The following is an 18,754-nucleotide window of genomic DNA, read 5'->3' as shown; positions in this document are numbered from 1 at the left end:
CTTGGTTGATACATTTCATCGATCCCAATTGCGTAGATCGATGCTCATGATATCAATCACTGGATTGTCTGGTCCAGACTCGATTATTTACAGACCACCGTCATATAGCTTGAATTTTGCGGAGTGCGGCGTTAAACAACAAACCAACCAACCAACATCATTGACAGTGCTACAGATGCTGCTGCCACCTCCAAACGGTTCAACATCTTAAATGCAACAATGTTCTCCTTGTCGGAGGTTGACACTAATTCTTCCACCTGCTTGGAAAAACTTGAACCTGCTCTCTCCTGTGAACATGACTCTGTCAGTTTCTGCTCTACCAGTGTTGCAGTGTCAGCGTTACGTCTCGTAGTGGTCTGCAAGCTCTGTCACAGTCTCCTGACTGTCTACTGGCCCTTCTGGCTCTTCAGTGTCCACGGGTCTTAGCTGATGACGTCACTGTGATAATATCAGATGGAGGATACGAGTGTAAAGGTTCCTGGGTGTCGGTGACAGGCGGGTCCGCCATTCCTAGGCCTGTCACTCTTCCTCCCAATCTGCCTGAATCGGACCATGGGCCTGGTGACTATCATTCGTCTACAGCCAAAAGTCCTCAAGACGTGGTCATGCGTTTCTCCTTGATGTATCATACCAGCAGCTTGTTCTTTCTGTTGTAGGGTTAATCTCAGCATGCTTCTGTCAAACGGTTTGGTGTGAATGAATAGCGCATACTTCCCTTTAACCCATAACTTTGTAGGTTGGCATGATACCCATATCTTTGTAGGTTGGCAAAGTGCAGACAAAGATTCACTTCCAACTCATGTCCCTTGATGTGGGTACGGTAGCACATTCATTACCTCACCCATTGTTTTGGTTGTGTTTGGGCGATTGATTCTTTACCATTTAGTAAACCTATTCGGGATTTGGACCCAACGTGTCCAAATTTCAGTTTGATAGCGTTTCTTTTTCAGTTAACACAAACAGTTTTGCTATTTACGTCCATCATCCACAATCCTAGTAACTGAAAGGTACATTCCTCGTGTAGTTGTGAGTAGAACCATGTTAAGTTGACAATTTGTCTGCCTATCTGAAGAAAATTGCACACTGGACTTTTGCTACACATGGTGTTGTAAAATTGGTCTTTTCTTACATAAAAATGCTTTATTATACTGCTATCTTCAATGTTCTGGTTAAAAATCACCTACATCTATACTGGTTTAATGATGAACAGTGATACAATTTAAACATTCTTTCCATTATGTTGAATTTCAAAGCTACGTAAAACAGTCTCAGCCTCTAAAAATGAAGAAAAACAACAAGTGTGCAGAACTGCATGGGAACAATGTTGGAAAATAATTAAAGCTCCATGTTCCAGTTCTTTGTGTGCCAGGCACATCATGTTTTAATAAATACCCTGGACCCCCTCGCCATTACAGCTTCGTTTCGGAAGTGACGTCACCACCTCCATCGCTTCTATCTCTAACTAGGCACAGAATGTCTCTCGCTCATGAAAGCAATTTGACTGAACGGCTTTTTTTTAGGTCGTAGTATTCGTCTCGAGGCCATGGTTTGTTTCTTTGTTGTTTAACGCCACACCCAGCAATAGTTCAGCTATACGACGGCGGTCTGTAAGTCATCGAGTCTGGATCAGACCAGCAAGTGATTGATATCATGAGCATCGATTCACGCATTTGGGATCAATGACATGCATCAACCAAGTCAGCGAGCCTGATCACCCGATCCCGTTAGTCGCCTCTTACGACAAGCATGGGTTGCTTCACGGTATTTATCAAAACACTGTATAGTCGAGGATGATCATTAATGTGAACTTTGATTAATCTACTGCATTGGAACCTTGGCCCACAAACCACACTGAGTAGGGACCATGTGACACGGGTCTGAGCAAGCTAACCAATGCTATGCAGCGATACAGTACGTTATCTATACCATATAATGCGTCGCGTCGACGCGTGTCCCTGTCGTTTTAACGTGAGATGAAGGCTCAATCAACTATGAAACAGTAAACACTCTTCTCTCGTCAATCAGCAATGAAGTCGATCGCTCTGCTCTTCATATATGTGACCATTGCCAAAGGTGAGATTTTCAAAATGTTCCAGTCAAGTTAGGCATCTAAATCAATCACTTAGTTAGATCGGTGGTCGAAAGTAAGATAAGTATGTTTTAAAGCGATTTCTTCAAATAAGTGTCTTGTGGGTGAAATGAAAAAACAGGAAGATGAAAACATTAAAGATACTTCTCTTTGCTTAACTGACTAGATTTGAATTTTGAATAATCAAATTAACCAAGTGGGGACAAATTAATCATTCCATTTTCAATATCCTGAAATTTTGAAATTTTGAGGATTCGTTAACCAAATGATTATAAAATATATTGATCACATCGTTTCACGTATTGTTTAAAATATCTGAACGTAACATATTTTTATAACTGATACTGATCAATATTTTGAAAAGGGCATTGGTAACCCAGTCGTCGCAATGCGCTGCACAGAGTTATGTGCCTTAGGTGTGATAGGATCATATGATCTTATGTTCGAACCCCATATTCGCCAGATTATGATTCGGTTTGTCCGTGATATACCCAAGCTTGTGGGTTTCATCAAAGTCGTAGGCATCTCAAACCTGCAGCAATTTCATGCCACACTCTTCGTAATAATAGTGAAATACGACGTAAGACATAACTCAGTCATCACAATAGATCCACTATTCAGTCTGGTCACGTGTGTCTGACTGTATACACTGTAGGCATGTATGTCGACCACGGTGATCCCTACAAACCGGGCACGTTGGCAACTGGAAAACTCGTCATCACCAGCCTCGAAAACCACAGCCCCCTCCACGCCGTCGTCTACTACCCTAGCGTCCCTGGGGACTACGGTGTCGTCTTCTTTATCCCGGGATTTGACGGCGTCATTCTCAGCGAATACTACTCTGACTATCTCAGCTCTGTAGCTCAGCATGGGTAGGTGATGTTAAACACCTCATTCCGTAACAGAGTATGGCTAGGTGATATCAAGTCTCTCAACACTGTACCCCAGCATGAGTGGGTGATATCAAGTATCTCAACGCTGTACCTCAACATGGGTGGGTTATATCAAGTATCTCAACGCTGTACGTCAACGTGGGTGGGTGATATCAAGTATCTCAACGCTGTACGTCAACGTGGGTGAGTGATATCAAGTATCTCAACGCTGTACGTCAACGTGGGTGAGTGATATCAAGTATCTCAAGTATGTATGTAGCTGAGGGTGTACAGGGAATATCAAGTATCTCAACTATGAAGCTCAACGTGGCTGGGTGATAGCTATGGGTGTACAGGTGATGTCAAATTTCTCAACTGCATACCTGAGGGTGTACAGGGGATATCAAATATCTCAACTATGTACCTGAGGGTGTACAGGGGATATCAAGTATCTCAACTATGTACCTGAGGGTGTACAGGGGATATGAAGTATCTCAACTATGTACCTGAGGGTGTACAGGGGATATGAAGTATCTCAACTATGTACCTGAGGGTGTACAGGGGATATCAAGTATCTCAACTATGTATCCGAGGGCGTACAGGTGATATCAAGTATCTCAACAATGTAGCTGTGGGTGTACAGGTGATATCAAGTATCTGAAAAATGTAGCTGTGGGTGTACAGGGGATGTCAAGTATCTCAACACAGTAACCCCAAATTGGTAGATGATATTAAGTATCTCAGCTATGTAGCTTAGGGTGTACAGGGGATGTCAAGTATCTCAACACAGTAACCCCAAATTGGTAGATGATATTAAGTATCTCAGCTATGTAGCTCAATATGGGTAGGCGGTGTTAAGTCTCTCGACTCTGTAGCTGAGTATGCGTGGTTAATATTAAATATCTCAACTATACCACTCGCTGACCCACGCGGAGCTAAACGTCCGAATGCAGTAATGTTAAATTGTCTGTAGATTCATCGTGGTCGGTAGTGACTACATCTGGCCTGCAAGTGATCACCCAGGTTACGACAAGATCAATGAGAAGCTGGGTTTCATCACGGACAAGTACGTGGAGCAGTTTAACTGGGTAGGTGTCAGTCTGGGCTTCAGCACACTTTTAGTTTTCTATCAATGTAGGAGTGGCCCCATACCAGTCATATTGACATCCATATCAACAAGAATGGGTCTCACACTATGCAGATCTTTACTCGTGTGAGGAATCGAACCCGGGTCTTCGGTGTGATGAGTAAACGCACTTCCGCTAGACATATATTCTAACAGTAATATCACAATGAACAAGTCGACAGCGCGTACATTGACACACGATGCCTGCTCATGCTTTCTCTGCCTTGTAAAGATTCGGGTTGGAATTGGTCTACAGCAACCCATGCTTGTCGTAAGAGGCGACTAACGGGATTGGGTGGTCAGGCTCGCTGACTTGGTTGATGTATGTCATCGTATCCCAACTGCTTAGATCGATGCTCATAATGTCAGTCACTGGATTGCTTGGTGTCGACTTGATTACTTACAGACCGCTGTGCAATGTTGAAACGTCATTGAACTTCAATCTGAATCTGCGGAAGCTCCACATGAACATGTCCTATATATATCTCCAGATGAAGTCCAATCTACAGGGGTTGATCCAGGGCGTGGCGCCGGGCGTGGCCAGCGGGTGGGAGCATATTGCGCTTCTCAGTCATTCCGCCGGGGCGGACGCTTTGTTTAAGATGGCGGAGAGAAACCACACCCTTTTCCAGGTACCGCGTTCATAGAAACTAAACACCAATCGGATTACATAAAAAGCACAATCTCATTAAAATCAGATCTTAGTTCTCGCTATCGCTAAACAAAGATCTGATGACACCCCATTACGGGTCACGTCAGAACGACCTTTCATCCAACCAATCAGAGTGTCGCTTACCAGATCATGAAAGTGACAGTCGGAATGTGTTTTTTAATCATGCAACCACGAAATATTTAACACGGGTATTCCGAAAGACAGTTACGGGTTTTATTATTATATCCATACAATCTAGGCCATCTATATGTCATTCCAGAATGTTCTTCTTATCAGTTTAAATTGTTTTAATCGAGAATACGTCAAAATGTGGTTCGAAGCGTAGTTGCCAGTTTGATACCAGTGTCGTAAAGCTCGAGAAAGCTGCCTTCTGATTGGCTAATGTCAATTTCTTATCAGTCATTTCATTGGTCGGTCAAAGTTCGCGAAAGGTCGTTCTGACGTGACCCGTAATGGGATGTCCTCAGATCTTTGTTTGGCAGTAGCGAAAACTAAGATCTGATTTTATTGAGAATGATAAAAAGCACTATGTCACCTTTGCCAGTTTAACAGAGGTTTGTCCGCACCATATCCGTGGTGTTGAGTTCCACCAAATTGGTAAACGGCTTCAACCTGCGTTACTTTGGGATTTCATCCCACATAAAACTGAATAGTTGAATAACTGATAATAATTGAAACACTGTTTACACCAACGGCATGTTTAGAAATGGTCTTCAGCATCCCATGCTTGTAAAGAATGACTAATGGTAGCGGGTGATCAGGCTCGCTGACTTGGCTTTGATGCATGCCATCGTATCCCTGTTGCGTAGATCGATGCCAATGATATCAATCACAGGACTGTCTGGTTCGATTATTTACATACTGATGTCATATAGGTGGAATATTGCTGATTTCGGCGTTAAACAACATAAACAAAAAAGTAATTTTTTCTCATATAACATATTTAAAAATATACACAAACAAAAAAATTATGCACACCTTAATATATTTCATTATTGTTTGGTCCCAATATTTGTTACAGGCATGAAAGATATAATTACGGGAAAACGTATGTTTTCGCGAGATGATGTAATCAGTCATGCGTGACCAAAGCTCACGTGCCATGCATGGTATGCCCGTGCAGCATGCTACCCTCGAGTATCTCTAAAAGCAGTATATCCAAGCGTTAAATTGCTTTCTTTAAGCTCGGTTTAAAACAGTTATTCCATAACATTGTGTGACCATGGCATGAAGGCGATTATCAAGCACCACAAGAAGGCAAATAATCGGCATGCATAACGCAGGAATGTCTTGTAATGCCATTGGTCGGAATTTGGGGTATCATCACACTGTCGTAAGGCGTTTAGTTGGGAAACATACTCAGACCGGTGATGTACATGACCGTCCCAGATCCGGAAGACCTCCTGTGACGACACATCGCGAAGACAGGGACCTTCTTCGTCTCATACGCCGAGAACCCTTTTTAACAAGTACTCGTCTGAAACAGCTGTGGTTGCCCAATCGTCGTTTCAGCACCAGAACCGTCAAGAACCGGCTGAAAGGAGCAGGAGTGAGGGCTAGACGAGTCATAAAGCGTCCCTTGTTGAGAGATCACCACAAAGCTTCTCATTTAGTATTGTGAATTGCGTCACAGAACTGGAATCTGAGAACTTTGAGACTGATCCATTGGTCAGACGAAGGTAGCTTTCTGCTCCACGTCACTGATGGAAGAACGAGAGTTTGGAGGCACCGGAACACGGCCTACACCTCCAGGAACATTAAACCGACTGTTGAATACGTCGGGGGCTCGGTAATGTTATTGGGTGTGTATCTCTCATGATTGCAGGTAGGATTTGGTCACCATAAGGGGCAACTTAACAGGGGCTCAGTACATCCGGGACGTCGTTTCTCATTTTGGCAACCACCCTCCTGCTACTCGACCTCAGTACATGGATGACAATGCCAGGCCTCATCGTTCGCATGCAGTCGTGGATTACATGAGGGCCAATGCAATAACAACTCCACCCTGGCCAGCAATGAGCCCAGATTTGAACCCCCTTGAACATGTTTGGGATATTCTTGGGCAGTGCATACAGGCACGATATCCGCCAGTTTGAAGGAGCATTGTATCAAGAGTGGTTGTTGTTGACCCATCGACAGATCCAAAGTCTGACTGGAGGCATGAGACGTTGGGTGGAATGCGTCATCCGGGCAGGTGGCGGTTACACCCGCTACTGATCTGTTTCACGTGTCATGTCAAGTAGAGACTTTAAGGAACATTTCCACGTGGAACATCAAACGTAACTCGTTTACTTAATCCTGCAGCTCCATACGTATTTTAGGTACTGTCTAAGGTCAAAAACAGTATCTGAGTTACCATGATGTTTTTGTCAGTAAATATCAATCACAACTCACCAATATCTTTTTCATTTGTTGTCAAATGTTTGTTCTATCCGATGACATTGGTATCGCCAAGCTCCTGTGGTCAGTCATCCCATGCCATTATTTTTGCCATTTGTCATGGTTCAGAAATAGGGGTGTGCTTAACATTTTTCTTTGTGTATAGTTATAATACGCTGATGTTAAACATTGTTTCAGAGTGTCGTCCTTTGGGAGCCCTTCAGTTTTCAGTTCAACACGCCGACCAACTTCTCCCTCCCCGCCCTCATCGTGGGGACGCAGCTGTCCACGAGGAGTGCGTCCGTCATCCCGTGCATCATCCCTGGTTTCGGCTTCGACCACTTCTACAGCATGTGGGGGGAACCGCCCAAAGTCCTCATGAACGTCGAGGTGATGTAGCTCAATGTCTTTCACTTTCCTAGGTGCTGCTGCTGCTACTACTACTATTACAACATCTCCTACTACAATGCAGGGCCTCGCTCGACAAAGCGATCGTAGCGCTACGACTGTCGAATGTCTATATTATGATATATTATGAGATACATCAGCTTCGCACTCAATCTCATTAAAATCAGATCTTAGTTCTCGCAACCGCTAATCAAAGCAATCTCATTAAATCAGATCTTAGTTCTCGCTACCGGTAAGCAAAGATCTGAGAACACCCAATTACGGGTCACGTCAGACCGACCTTGCTCGAACTTTGACCGACCAATGGAATGACTGACAAGCCAATCAGAAGGTAGCTTTCTCGTGCTTTACGGCACTAACTTCAAATTGGCGACAATTCGAAACATATTTTGAAATATTCTCGATTAGAAATTTGAAACCTGAACTAATATATGGTCTAGATTGTATCGATTCAGTCGTTTCGCCCGTAGCTATCGTTTGGAATAACCCGTGTTAAAATTTTCTAGGTTGCATCATCAGAAATCACATTCCGACTGTCACTTTCATGATCTTGTAAGCGACGCTCCGATTGGTCGGATGAAAGGTCGTTCTAACGTGACCCCTAATGGGATGTCCTCAGATCTTTGTTTCGCGGTAGAACTAAGATCTGATTTTAATGAGATCGCTTTGCGGATCGGGCAGCACATAAGGGTAGCCAGGTGGTGGAGGCGTTGGCTTGTCATGCCGAAGGCCCGGGTCCGATGTGTGAAACAACACTTGGATAAGAGTCCACGAAGACTGCAGGGGAGTCAGTGTTTGTCGTAATAGTGAGTGAGTGATTGAGTTGGGTTTTACGCTGCTTCATGCAATGTTCCATAAATACAATGGCGGGCGATAGCGGAAGTGGGCTTCACACATTGTATCCATGTGGGGAATCGAACACGGGCCTTCGGCGTGACAAGCGAACGCTTTAACTTCAAGGCTACCCCACCGCCCCGCTTGTAATAGTCGTCTATAATGATTCAGGCTGGCGTGATAGTGAGATAGTGTTTCCCGACGGCGCGGATCATTCACTTTATGCGTTTAGTGAATGGTTTTCCAGGCCCAGGTTCTATAGTTTAAGGCTACGGTATATAAAGCTGGAATACTACAAACCGCATCCATTCACTAATTCCCATGGAAAAATAAACTGCCGCGCAAAAGAAGGTTCACACCCATGTTTGATGATGTAAAACATATAAACAAACAAGAAATGTTTATTCGATGTTTGTGTAACGGGTATGAAAAAAAATATTCAAATTTTGAAATTCCAAATTCTGTGGCATTTGAAGCGTTCTGTCAATAGCACGGTGTCTATGTCATCTGATCACCAGTGGTATTGGTCAGACAAGGAGAAACAGATTCTGTTCTGTTGTTTGTTGTGTTTTGGATCTCACGTTTGCAGTGTTTCTGCGACTGTTTTCAGCCTAGTAACGTTTTGATAACGTTTGTAGTGTTTTGGTAAAATCCAATTTTCAAGTGTATACTTTCTTTGGGCAGTTTAGTTACACTACTCTTTTCTAGGCCTGAAAAAATATTCGTCTCTCATAATAAAATACAATAACCACGAAAATATTAAAGTGTTTGTTTCTTACTTTTTTACAGAACTTTGGTCACTGTGACATCATGGATAATAGTTTTCGTTTGCGTAAGTGTGATAACGTGACCCAAACAGATAAATAGTGCGTGGCTGAAACCTGTAGATACGAGTTATCATATATGCAATGTATCAACGTTGCTGTCGAGTGTATCAACCCACATGCACATGCACAAGATTGGTATCGAGATTGAGATAATAAAATAGTGAGGTAAAATTGGATTGCGTTCTAGATTTTTGAAAAACGCAAGTGTCTGTGTATGTGTGTGTGTGTGTGTGTGTGTGTGTGCACGCGTGCCTGCCAGCGTGTGTGTGTGTATGTGTGCGCGAGCGTGCCTGTGTGTGCGCGTTCGTGCCTGAGTGTGTGTGCGCGCGCGCGCGCGCGCGCGTGACTGCGTGTGTGTGTGCCTGCGTGTGTGTGTGTGTGTGTATGTGTGCGTGCGTGCGTGCGTGCGTGCGTGTGTGTAGCTGCTTGTACTAGTCCAGATTAATGCCGCTTTCATGATGATAGCCCACTGAGATACCAAGCCGCAGTTTAACATAAATACCCCACTCAGACACAGTATGCTGACGCCGAGCCGACCTGTCCTTGTTTTATCCCCTTATGCCTAGCGCCAGTCAGGGTAACAACAAATACCATATTTTAACATCTTTGGTATGAGGCGGTCGGGGATCGAACCACAGACCTTCCGCTCTCCGGGTAGATACTTTATCCACTCGACCACGGAGGCGGTCTTGAGATCGTGAAACATGAAGGAAATGTCGGCTTCGCGTATCTAACTCTATGAGGAGAAGAAATTCGTTTGAAGAGATTTCATTTTTGAAGGGTTAGGTATGAATTACGAGAAAGGGGAATTACGAATAATTACTTGGAATTAGTCGATATATAATATGTCTTAAATATTGCCGATGCGGCGTAAAACTTCAGAAATTCTTTAATGTAGACTATTTCGTTTGGAGTGAGTGAGTATGGTTTTACGCCGCTTTTAGCAATATTCCAGCAATATCACGGCGGTGGACACCAGAAATGGGCTTCACACATTGTACCCATGTCGGGAATCGAACCCGGGTCGTCGACGTGACGAGCAACCGCTTTAACCACAAAGCTACCCGACCGCCCCTATTTCGTTTGGAACGGTACCGTCCAGATGAACGGGGTTTCACTGTTGTGAGTTTGGTTGCATCATCTGCAACAGCACTGCACCAAACAAAGACAAAACATCCTCTAATGTTGCTGTTTCTCCACAGTTTGCATCGATACCAAGATGTGTGTGGGGGGTAACGCCTCTGCCATCCCCTCCTACCAACAGTTCGCACAGGGAGTAACCTCCGCCTTCCTCATCTCCACTCTACAGGGCTACACCCAGGACATCACCTACGTCATCGACCAAAATAAGATACCTCTACCTCTTGTAGAGTTTAAATATAACATGTCAGCACCATCCAGTAAACACTGGCATTTATCATTGAACTGACACTATCAACAAATTATTTTGTAAGTTATCAGCCTTTTTGTCTTGCAATCTGGGTGAAAATTTAACCATGAAGCCCTAGGAACCAAATGAGATGAGGTGAAATGGGGGTTAAAAATAATTGCACTTACATAGCGAGCACTTCTGCTGTGACTAAACTGAACAAAAAAGTTTGAGATCGTAATTATAATATTGATGTTTTAAAACTTTTGTGCTCAGTGTTCACTACAAAAAATACCCCCAAAATAATCATTATGCCTAACTTATTTTGTTCAGCTTAGTCCGGACTAATGTCGGTTTAAAAATGCTAGCCCAATGATATATCATGTCGCAGTTTAACGTTGATAACCTCAGCCTCAGTATATTGACTCCGAGCCGACCAGTCCTTGTTTTAGCCCCCCTTAATGCCAAACAGGGTAACAACAAGTATCATCTTTAGCATCTTTCGGTATGATGCAGCGGCGACTGAACCACCGACATTCCGCTCTCCTGGCAGACGCTGGACCAAATGAATATGTCACCATGTGTTTGAACTATCTTTGAAAACCTGCTTGGGAAATAGATCTGTTCCTGTTCAAATGTTTGGAAAATCCTTCCTGAAAAGTCCCAAACAGCAATGTTTCAGAGATCAAAGTCAAATATGTCTGTTTATGAAGCCTTCTCGTACGTTTAAGAGGACACGGTGGTCAAGTTGTCAAAGGCAGCGCTATTAGCTGTGCAGAGTTGCCTCACTTAGGTTTACCAGAAACCTATCCGCATGGGTTCGAATCCTAAATTCACCCCGATTAGGTGTCTAGGCTGAAATAATCAAGCTGTTTCTCTCCACATTAACACAGTCTCTGCCGCCATCAGATTGAATCGTGTCCAGATTGATGCTAAAATAACTCCTGAGTGTCTGCTTTAGTCATCGCAGTCAATACATTTCACTCACTGTCCATTTATGTGTATGTGAATGTGATTCCATAAGTTCATGTATATTATGAATTATATGTACGTGAATGAGTGTATATAATGTAACATTGTTGTGTAGTATAGTGTGTATAGTGTATATTAACAACTTTATTGCTTGCATCCTGATAAAGGGTAACAATCAAAATGAATGTTCTTGGTTTTCTTAAAAATAACTTAAGAGTTAGTATTCAAACACTTCACTGATTCATTGTCATATAGTATACCATGTAACCTTGGATCCTCTTGGTCAATATATCAACCAACCCTTTATCATCTATGGCAGTATATACTCAACCGCAAAAAAACGTCAACATGGATTGATATATGAAAAAGCTTACTTGTCCAAACACTGTAAACATACTTTGAGACATGTTAAATAGATGAAACTTGGCAAAACTGATCATCAAGGTTGAAAAGTGTCAAATGTTCTTAAAGTGAAACACAACACTTGTCTCTGAGAAAATGGCATCACAAGTATCTCGTGTGTCCGCTATGTGCATTGATGACTGCCGTGCAACGTCGATACGTGGAATGGATGAGGGGGTTGATGAAGGCCATAGGCACTTGAACCCACACTGAGCGGGACGCCTGAACGCAGTTTAGCTGCAGTTGTCGGACTTGGTCAGACGTCATTCAGACGTCTTTGAATCTCGTCCTACGGGTGCTCAATTGGATTTAAATTGGGGCTGTGGGCAGCCCACTGCATGGTTCTGATGCCATTCTGCTGGAGGAAGTCTCTTGTTGCTTTCGCAGTGTGGGCATGCTGCACCTTGTGGTTGCGGCGACGTGCCAAATGAGGTATGACGTGTGGTCTCAAGACGTCATCAATGTACCGAGCTGCTGTGACACCATTGCCTCTCGCTGGACCGATGTTCTGGAAGACCACAGTGCCGACCCTCTGTGCAACCCCACTCCACGAGTCCCTCTCAATAACACAAGCATCCGAATAATGTTCCCCGCGGCGTCGCCAGACTTTCTCTTTGCCATCTGCTGTTGAGATACAATAACGGCTCTCATCTAAGAAGAGGACTCTTCTCCCCTACTGGTGGCGCCCACTGAAGATGGTCCCGGCGTCAGAGTGGGTCCTCGGTGTGGCCTGTGACAGTGGAGGTGTCTGCTCGACAATCGACGACGCACGGTGTCCACACTAATGTGTCGCCGGTGTGTCCCCATGGTCTGTCGAGCAGTTTCCGCAACAGTAACAAAGCGATCTTTAAGATGCTGTCGCACAATCTTACAATCCTGACGTCGGGTGGTGACCCTTGGTCTTCCACTACGTGGTCGGTCATCTGTAGTGTTGGTGGTCTGGTACCGTTGCTGGAGCCTGTATATGGTCCTTACGTGGACTTGAAATGCATTGGCTACTTGCCGGGCGGTTTGTCCAACTTGCAATCGTTCAAGGGCTTGGTGTCGCTGATTTCTTGTCAATCTTGGCATCTGATAGCAATTCAATAACGAATGAATGTTATCCGATCTGGGTGGATATTTTTGGGCAAGAAATGGGGGAACGCATGTGTATTTCAATTTGCACGGAACTCACGTGCACGTTACTATGACCGTTGCCGTGATGCGTTTGGGCGATCGGTTTTATTGTCATCTGCTTTTTTTTTTTATCATCAAATTCAGTGTGTGAGTATGGTTTTACACCGCTTCTAGCAATATTCCAGCAATATCACGGCGGGGAACACCAGAAATGGGCTTCACACATTGTACCCCTGTCAGGAATCGTCTGTCTGCGTGACGAGCAAACGCTTTAACCACTAGGCTACCCAACCGCCCCTCATCCAATTCAATTTTTCAGGCAAGGTAATGTTAAATTTTAGAAACTTAGACAAAAATCCCAGATATTTAAATGCCAACTTTCCATGCAATGTTACTTCAGGTGACGTTTCTTTTGCAGTTCAGTATATATAAATTCCAACCTTGGATCATCTTCAAACAGTATATCATCTATTCTTGGATAATCTAAGCAGTTTTGATCTAATCTTGGTTCATCTTAGCCAGTTTATGATCTCATCTTGGATCATCTTAGCCAGTTTATCATCTAATCATGGATCATCTTAGCCAGTTTATCATCTAATCTTGGATCACATTAGCCAGTATAACCAGTATATCATATATCTTCTGCCATTATATCATCTATTCGAACCTTGTTTCTGCTATATGGTTCTCCAAGATTGCTCAATCTGATTCACTCACTGAGATTTTAGCCCTTCATTCAACTTTGTTCATAAGAAAAAGCCCTTCATGATATTTCCGAAATAGTACCATTCCAATACATATAACCAAAGACTGATGAAGATCACGTTGTTACAGTGTGGTATTCTTGCTGATTATGTGCTGTTGTACATGGATTGTTACTCAAGCTGGACTGCCTGGCCCAGAAGGCTGTGATACAGCTTTGCAAAACAACACTCACTCACAAGAAGCAACACGCTGACACAGCTGGAATACTGCTGACAGCTTTGCAAAACAACACTCACTCACAAGAAGCAACACACTGACACAGCTGGAATGCTGTGGAAACAACACTCACAAGAATAAACACACTGCAATGGTTTAATCTTTTTATTGACTACCATCCCTTACTATCAGAGTAAGCATCATTGCAATTATGCAGTCAATTATCAAGAGATCATACATTATGTCAGCATCACAATTACATGCCTAAGGATATGGTCACTTGAAACAAGGATGCCAAGACTGAAAACAGATTTATTCTTTCTAGAAATAGCCATCCATCAAATTAGCCTGTTCTTTTATGATAAGTGGTAATATCACCAGCACTAGACTCCTTTCATCGCATAAGATCTCAAACACAACTGAAAACATCTGATAGAATACATAATTCCCTCCCCTGATCTTAATCCTCATATTGATTGGTTGTTCATTTGCAGCTATTGAGGGAGAGACATTCTGAGCAAAGTTGGTGACTTCACTTCCAAAATGAAGCTATAGTGGCAGATGGGTTTAGGGTATTTATCTTAATAGAATGTAGATATAATACCCCGGATAAATGAGGATGGAAACAAAACACTTGAGGCCTACATGTCTCGAGTGACCATGTACCTACACATCTGCATTTTTCATGATTTATAACATCAACAACTGTTCAGTAATAACACTAGCTAGTCACATTTAATCAGTACCATACTTCTCATAAGGTCCAGCAATATTCACAAGTGTTGCCACTGACTAGACATGACATTTTTGCAATTGGTTTACCGAAAATAAAAAACCCAAATAAAATCTGAAAAGCACTATGTTCTGGTTCTGACAAAGGCAGGTTTTTGTTTTCAACATGATAAAGTTTGCATACCAAAGATTAAACTGCTTCTTTTACATTATATTTGTTCCACTGTCCACAGACCATATGGTTTTGTAAACAATGCATAAACCAAGAACCAAAAATGTCTCATGTTACCTTGGTAACATAACAAACATACATACATATATACATGAACATGACATGCTATCAACAGTTGTTTTATCTTCATGATTACAATCCATGAAGTAATTTCCATAGTGTCCCAGCATTATGCCCAGTGGTAACGAAAACATGATGCATACTACTCACATGAAGTTAAGGACCACTTGATTGTTTCATATTACTATACACTGTAGTTAATCTGTCATGGCATGACAGACTTCCTATAGTCACATGAAAGGATCAGGTGGTTCTTAACTTCTTGAGCAGTATACATGTATAACATGTAGAAACTGAACCAATGGTTCAACACAGTAACATGACCTGGCAAATTGGCATCATCGCAGAACACATTTTATACTCATGATCAAGGATTTGGTGAATGTGTTTCCTGTAGACACTCCTGTGAAACCATCACCATCAGTAGTTTTTGGCAAAGGGATAGCTACCGTTATCAAATGTTTATTAGTTCTATCAGATCTTCCACTTTGATTTGATTCTCTAAATGAAGATCTGGGGACACCTCCTCAAGAGGTCATGTCAGGTCAACTTCATAATCAACCAATCAGCATTGAGGCTTCCAAAGTCTTTGGAAAGAGTGAGCCAAGCATTCAGACAAGCATATCTGATTTTTGTACATCAAAACAGAATATTAACAGGAGTTCCGAATGCAAAAAATATAGTAGTGCTATTATATTGTTGATGTTTTACATCCAGATGTTTCTGAGCATCATGACATGTACAACCCAAAACATGTTGTGTTTCTTTGTTTGTTAATGGCGGTCTGTAAATAATTGAGTCTGGACTAGTGATTGACATCATGAGCTAGACCTACGTAATTGGGATACAATGACATGCATCAACCAAGTCAGCGAGTCTGACTACCCAATCCCGTTAGTCGCCTCTTACGACAAGCATATTCAGTATTTATGACAAGCATGGGTTGCTGAAGACCTATTCTAACCCGGCCCAAAACATCTACTATTGAGGATAAATGTGTTCTGTGGTGGTTTTCTTTTGCTAAAAACAAAATATCTAAATTAAGGTGGAAAGAAATGAAGCTGAATTGTTTTAGAAAGCTGACATCTAATTGGCACAAGAACCTACACAGCCTTCATTTAAACTGGGCTTTCGGGGTTCACCAGGTGCTATTGTCTGTTGAGGTGCCAATTACTCAAATTGGACAATCACTGCTTGAAGTTAACAACTCATGAAACACCAGCTCCTGAACATTACAGAGACAGTAGGAACAGTGTTAAACAATGTTGTACTTAGTCAAGGACAATCACTGAAAAGTGTGGAGCATTCACTCAGGATCAGGTCAGTCCAAACACCTCATGAAAGACAATACATGTGAAACCATTTCACATCTCAGTTGACATGGTGAAAATTGCAATGACAAATATCATAAACATGTAACAAACACAGCTGAGAATAATCTATCAGAACAACTTTGATTTTTCCTCATTCTGCTTAACCATGTTAACAGGTGGTTCAGTTATTGTGGAAGCATATGACATCATCCATTGTATCATGACATCATAGTATTTGAGGGAGACATCATGTCTGTCTCACAACTATGAGAATTCATGTTGGAAGAATTCTCAGGAAGATTACTGAATACATTATATAATACCAATAAACATGATGTGTTTTCAAATTTTTCAGGTTTTAGGAATTCAGTGTCTGTAAGTTTCATTTGTAATTGAAAGTGTCAGCAAGAGGTTTGAAATGTTAAAATTTTTCGGTTACAAAATATGCAACATGCTCAATGACACCCAGAGTGAGTGAGTGAGTATGGTTTTACACAGCTTTTAGCAATATTCAAAAAAATATCATAGCTGGGGAGACCACAAATGTGCTTCACATATTGTATCCATGTGGGGAATTGAACCTGGGTCTTCGGTGTGTCAAGCAAAAGCTTTAACCACTAGGATACCCCACCACCCACAAAAAAACCCAGAAGTAAACAAACAATCTCTATCTCCTAGATATGAGGGCTATGAGACAAAAAAGTTGTCAAATGTTCTTGAGGGGTATATGGTGTGATGTACCCTGTGTGTGAGCCTATGTACCCTGAGCCATCAAGCCCGCCTGTGAGCGGGCTACATGAAAGATAACTGCCTGCTTCTTAACAAATCAGAAGCTAGTGTTTTATTGTCAGGTCAGATAACAGGAAATGAGAGACCACACAATCTAGAGAAATCCTATTCCAGGAATACTGCTCTGGACGGACAAATGCACAGAGAGACAATCATTATCACTTGTTCTCTTTCTTCTGCACAATCATGCCAATTACATTTCCTCACAAAATTAACAAACAACAATGTGTAAGTTTGAAAGAGAAGACACATATAACAGAAATACAATTCAGAGCATGGTATAATAACATGAACAAAAGAATGATAATAAAAGAATACTTTCATCTTACATACAAAATTTTAAAATGAACACAGTGCTCATGACATGCCTTATTACTCGACATGCTTATGCCCTGAGTGTATATATATAGAGTGATTCTAGGTTTTCAGTTAAATGTTTCTGCAAAGCACTAAAACACATCTGACATAGCTCTCAGTGTCATGTCAGTGTACCCACATCTTCCCGAGGCAAGGGAGTTAACTGACTATAAAAGTCCAGTTTCCACCCTTGCTGAACTAGGCTGGAATTATGGAGTTTTATTTTGGCTGGGTAGTCTGTGCATAGTCCAATCAAAATTGCATAATGAAATCAACATCTGGTTTGTAAACTGCAGTGCTGATTTCTGTTGATTGCAGGATTGCTAAGCACGTGAACCGTCAACTTAGCGCGAACAGATATTTTCCAAATCATTTCATGTTTTTAATCTAGGTGCTAACGTGATCGGTCAGATTGTCTTCACTGGTCGCTACCATTTGGTTTGAAGCAAATGCTAGTGATATCAGAGGTGGAATCGTAAAAACCACTGGTGGCGCTACGATTGAGCCCAGAAATTCCAGCCTGGTTCGGCAAGGATGGTAAGTGGACTTTTACAGTCAGTTAACTCCCTTGCCTTGGGAAGATGGTGTACCCAGCGTGGTGCCTCTTAGCTGGTACCAGGATCTGCAGGTCGAGGGGTAGAATACTGTTCCGAAAAGAATCCACATTCTATCAGAGTGTGTAAGTAGAGGAGTAAGGTATCAGACATACCAATTGTACCCAGAATGATTATTCCTATCAAAAGTGGAGAAGAATAAGAAGAAACCTAGGACTCTTTGTTGCAGGAGAATTGAGTGAGTGAGTGAGTGAGTTTGGTTTAACGCCGCTTTTAACAGTGTTCCAGTTATATCGCGGCGTGTCAGCTTAATGTGGCAGGTCACAGACGTTTACCACTTCGGTGAAACCCACGAGCACGGGTATGGAGCCGACAAACCTAGAAACATAATGGGGGCGAACTGGGATTCAAACCCACGATCACAGGTTTCTGGCGTGCCCAAGGGACGCAACCCTGCACAGCGAATCGCGGCGCCTTAGATGACTGGGCCAGCTGTGGACTCACCTTATTTTCAAAGGCTTCACCATAGTAATTTGGGGCAAAAAGGTACAAAACATAAAACCAAATAAAAATATTTTCGTGCATTTTTAAAAAAGTTTAAACAAGACCGATTATTGTAGTGTGTGACCCCTTAAACATGTTTGACATGATGACTAGTCCGATAAACATTTACAACCGTCAAAGAACTTAAGTAGTTTTGTGGACCACGGCCAATGTCGCATACAAAAT

The 18,754-nt window shown here is 42.4% G+C and overlaps 1 protein-coding gene across 1 annotated transcript; it reads left to right on the top strand.

Moving 5' to 3' along the window:
- The first annotated feature begins 1,932 nt into the window (after positions 1-1,932).
- LOC124141055 (chlorophyllase-1-like) lies at positions 1,933-11,730 on the top strand. The gene is made up of 7 exons (XM_046508936.2): positions 1,933-2,073; positions 2,745-2,961; positions 3,935-4,049; positions 4,579-4,719; positions 7,338-7,529; positions 9,171-9,213; positions 10,411-11,730. The coding sequence occupies exons 1-7, from the start codon at positions 2,028-2,030 to the stop codon at positions 10,635-10,637; spliced, it is 981 nt and encodes a 326-aa protein (XP_046364892.2). The 5' UTR covers positions 1,933-2,027; the 3' UTR covers positions 10,638-11,730.
- The last annotated feature ends 7,024 nt before the right edge of the window (positions 11,731-18,754 follow it).

This window comes from Haliotis rufescens, unplaced genomic scaffold, assembly GCF_023055435.1.
Source record: "Haliotis rufescens isolate VD_foot unplaced genomic scaffold, xgHalRufe1.0.p SCAF_6, whole genome shotgun sequence".
Taxonomy (NCBI): Eukaryota; Metazoa; Mollusca; class Gastropoda; order Lepetellida; family Haliotidae; genus Haliotis; species Haliotis rufescens.
Note: the sequence above shows the minus strand (reverse complement) of the source record. Positions and strands in the feature narration are given on the sequence as shown.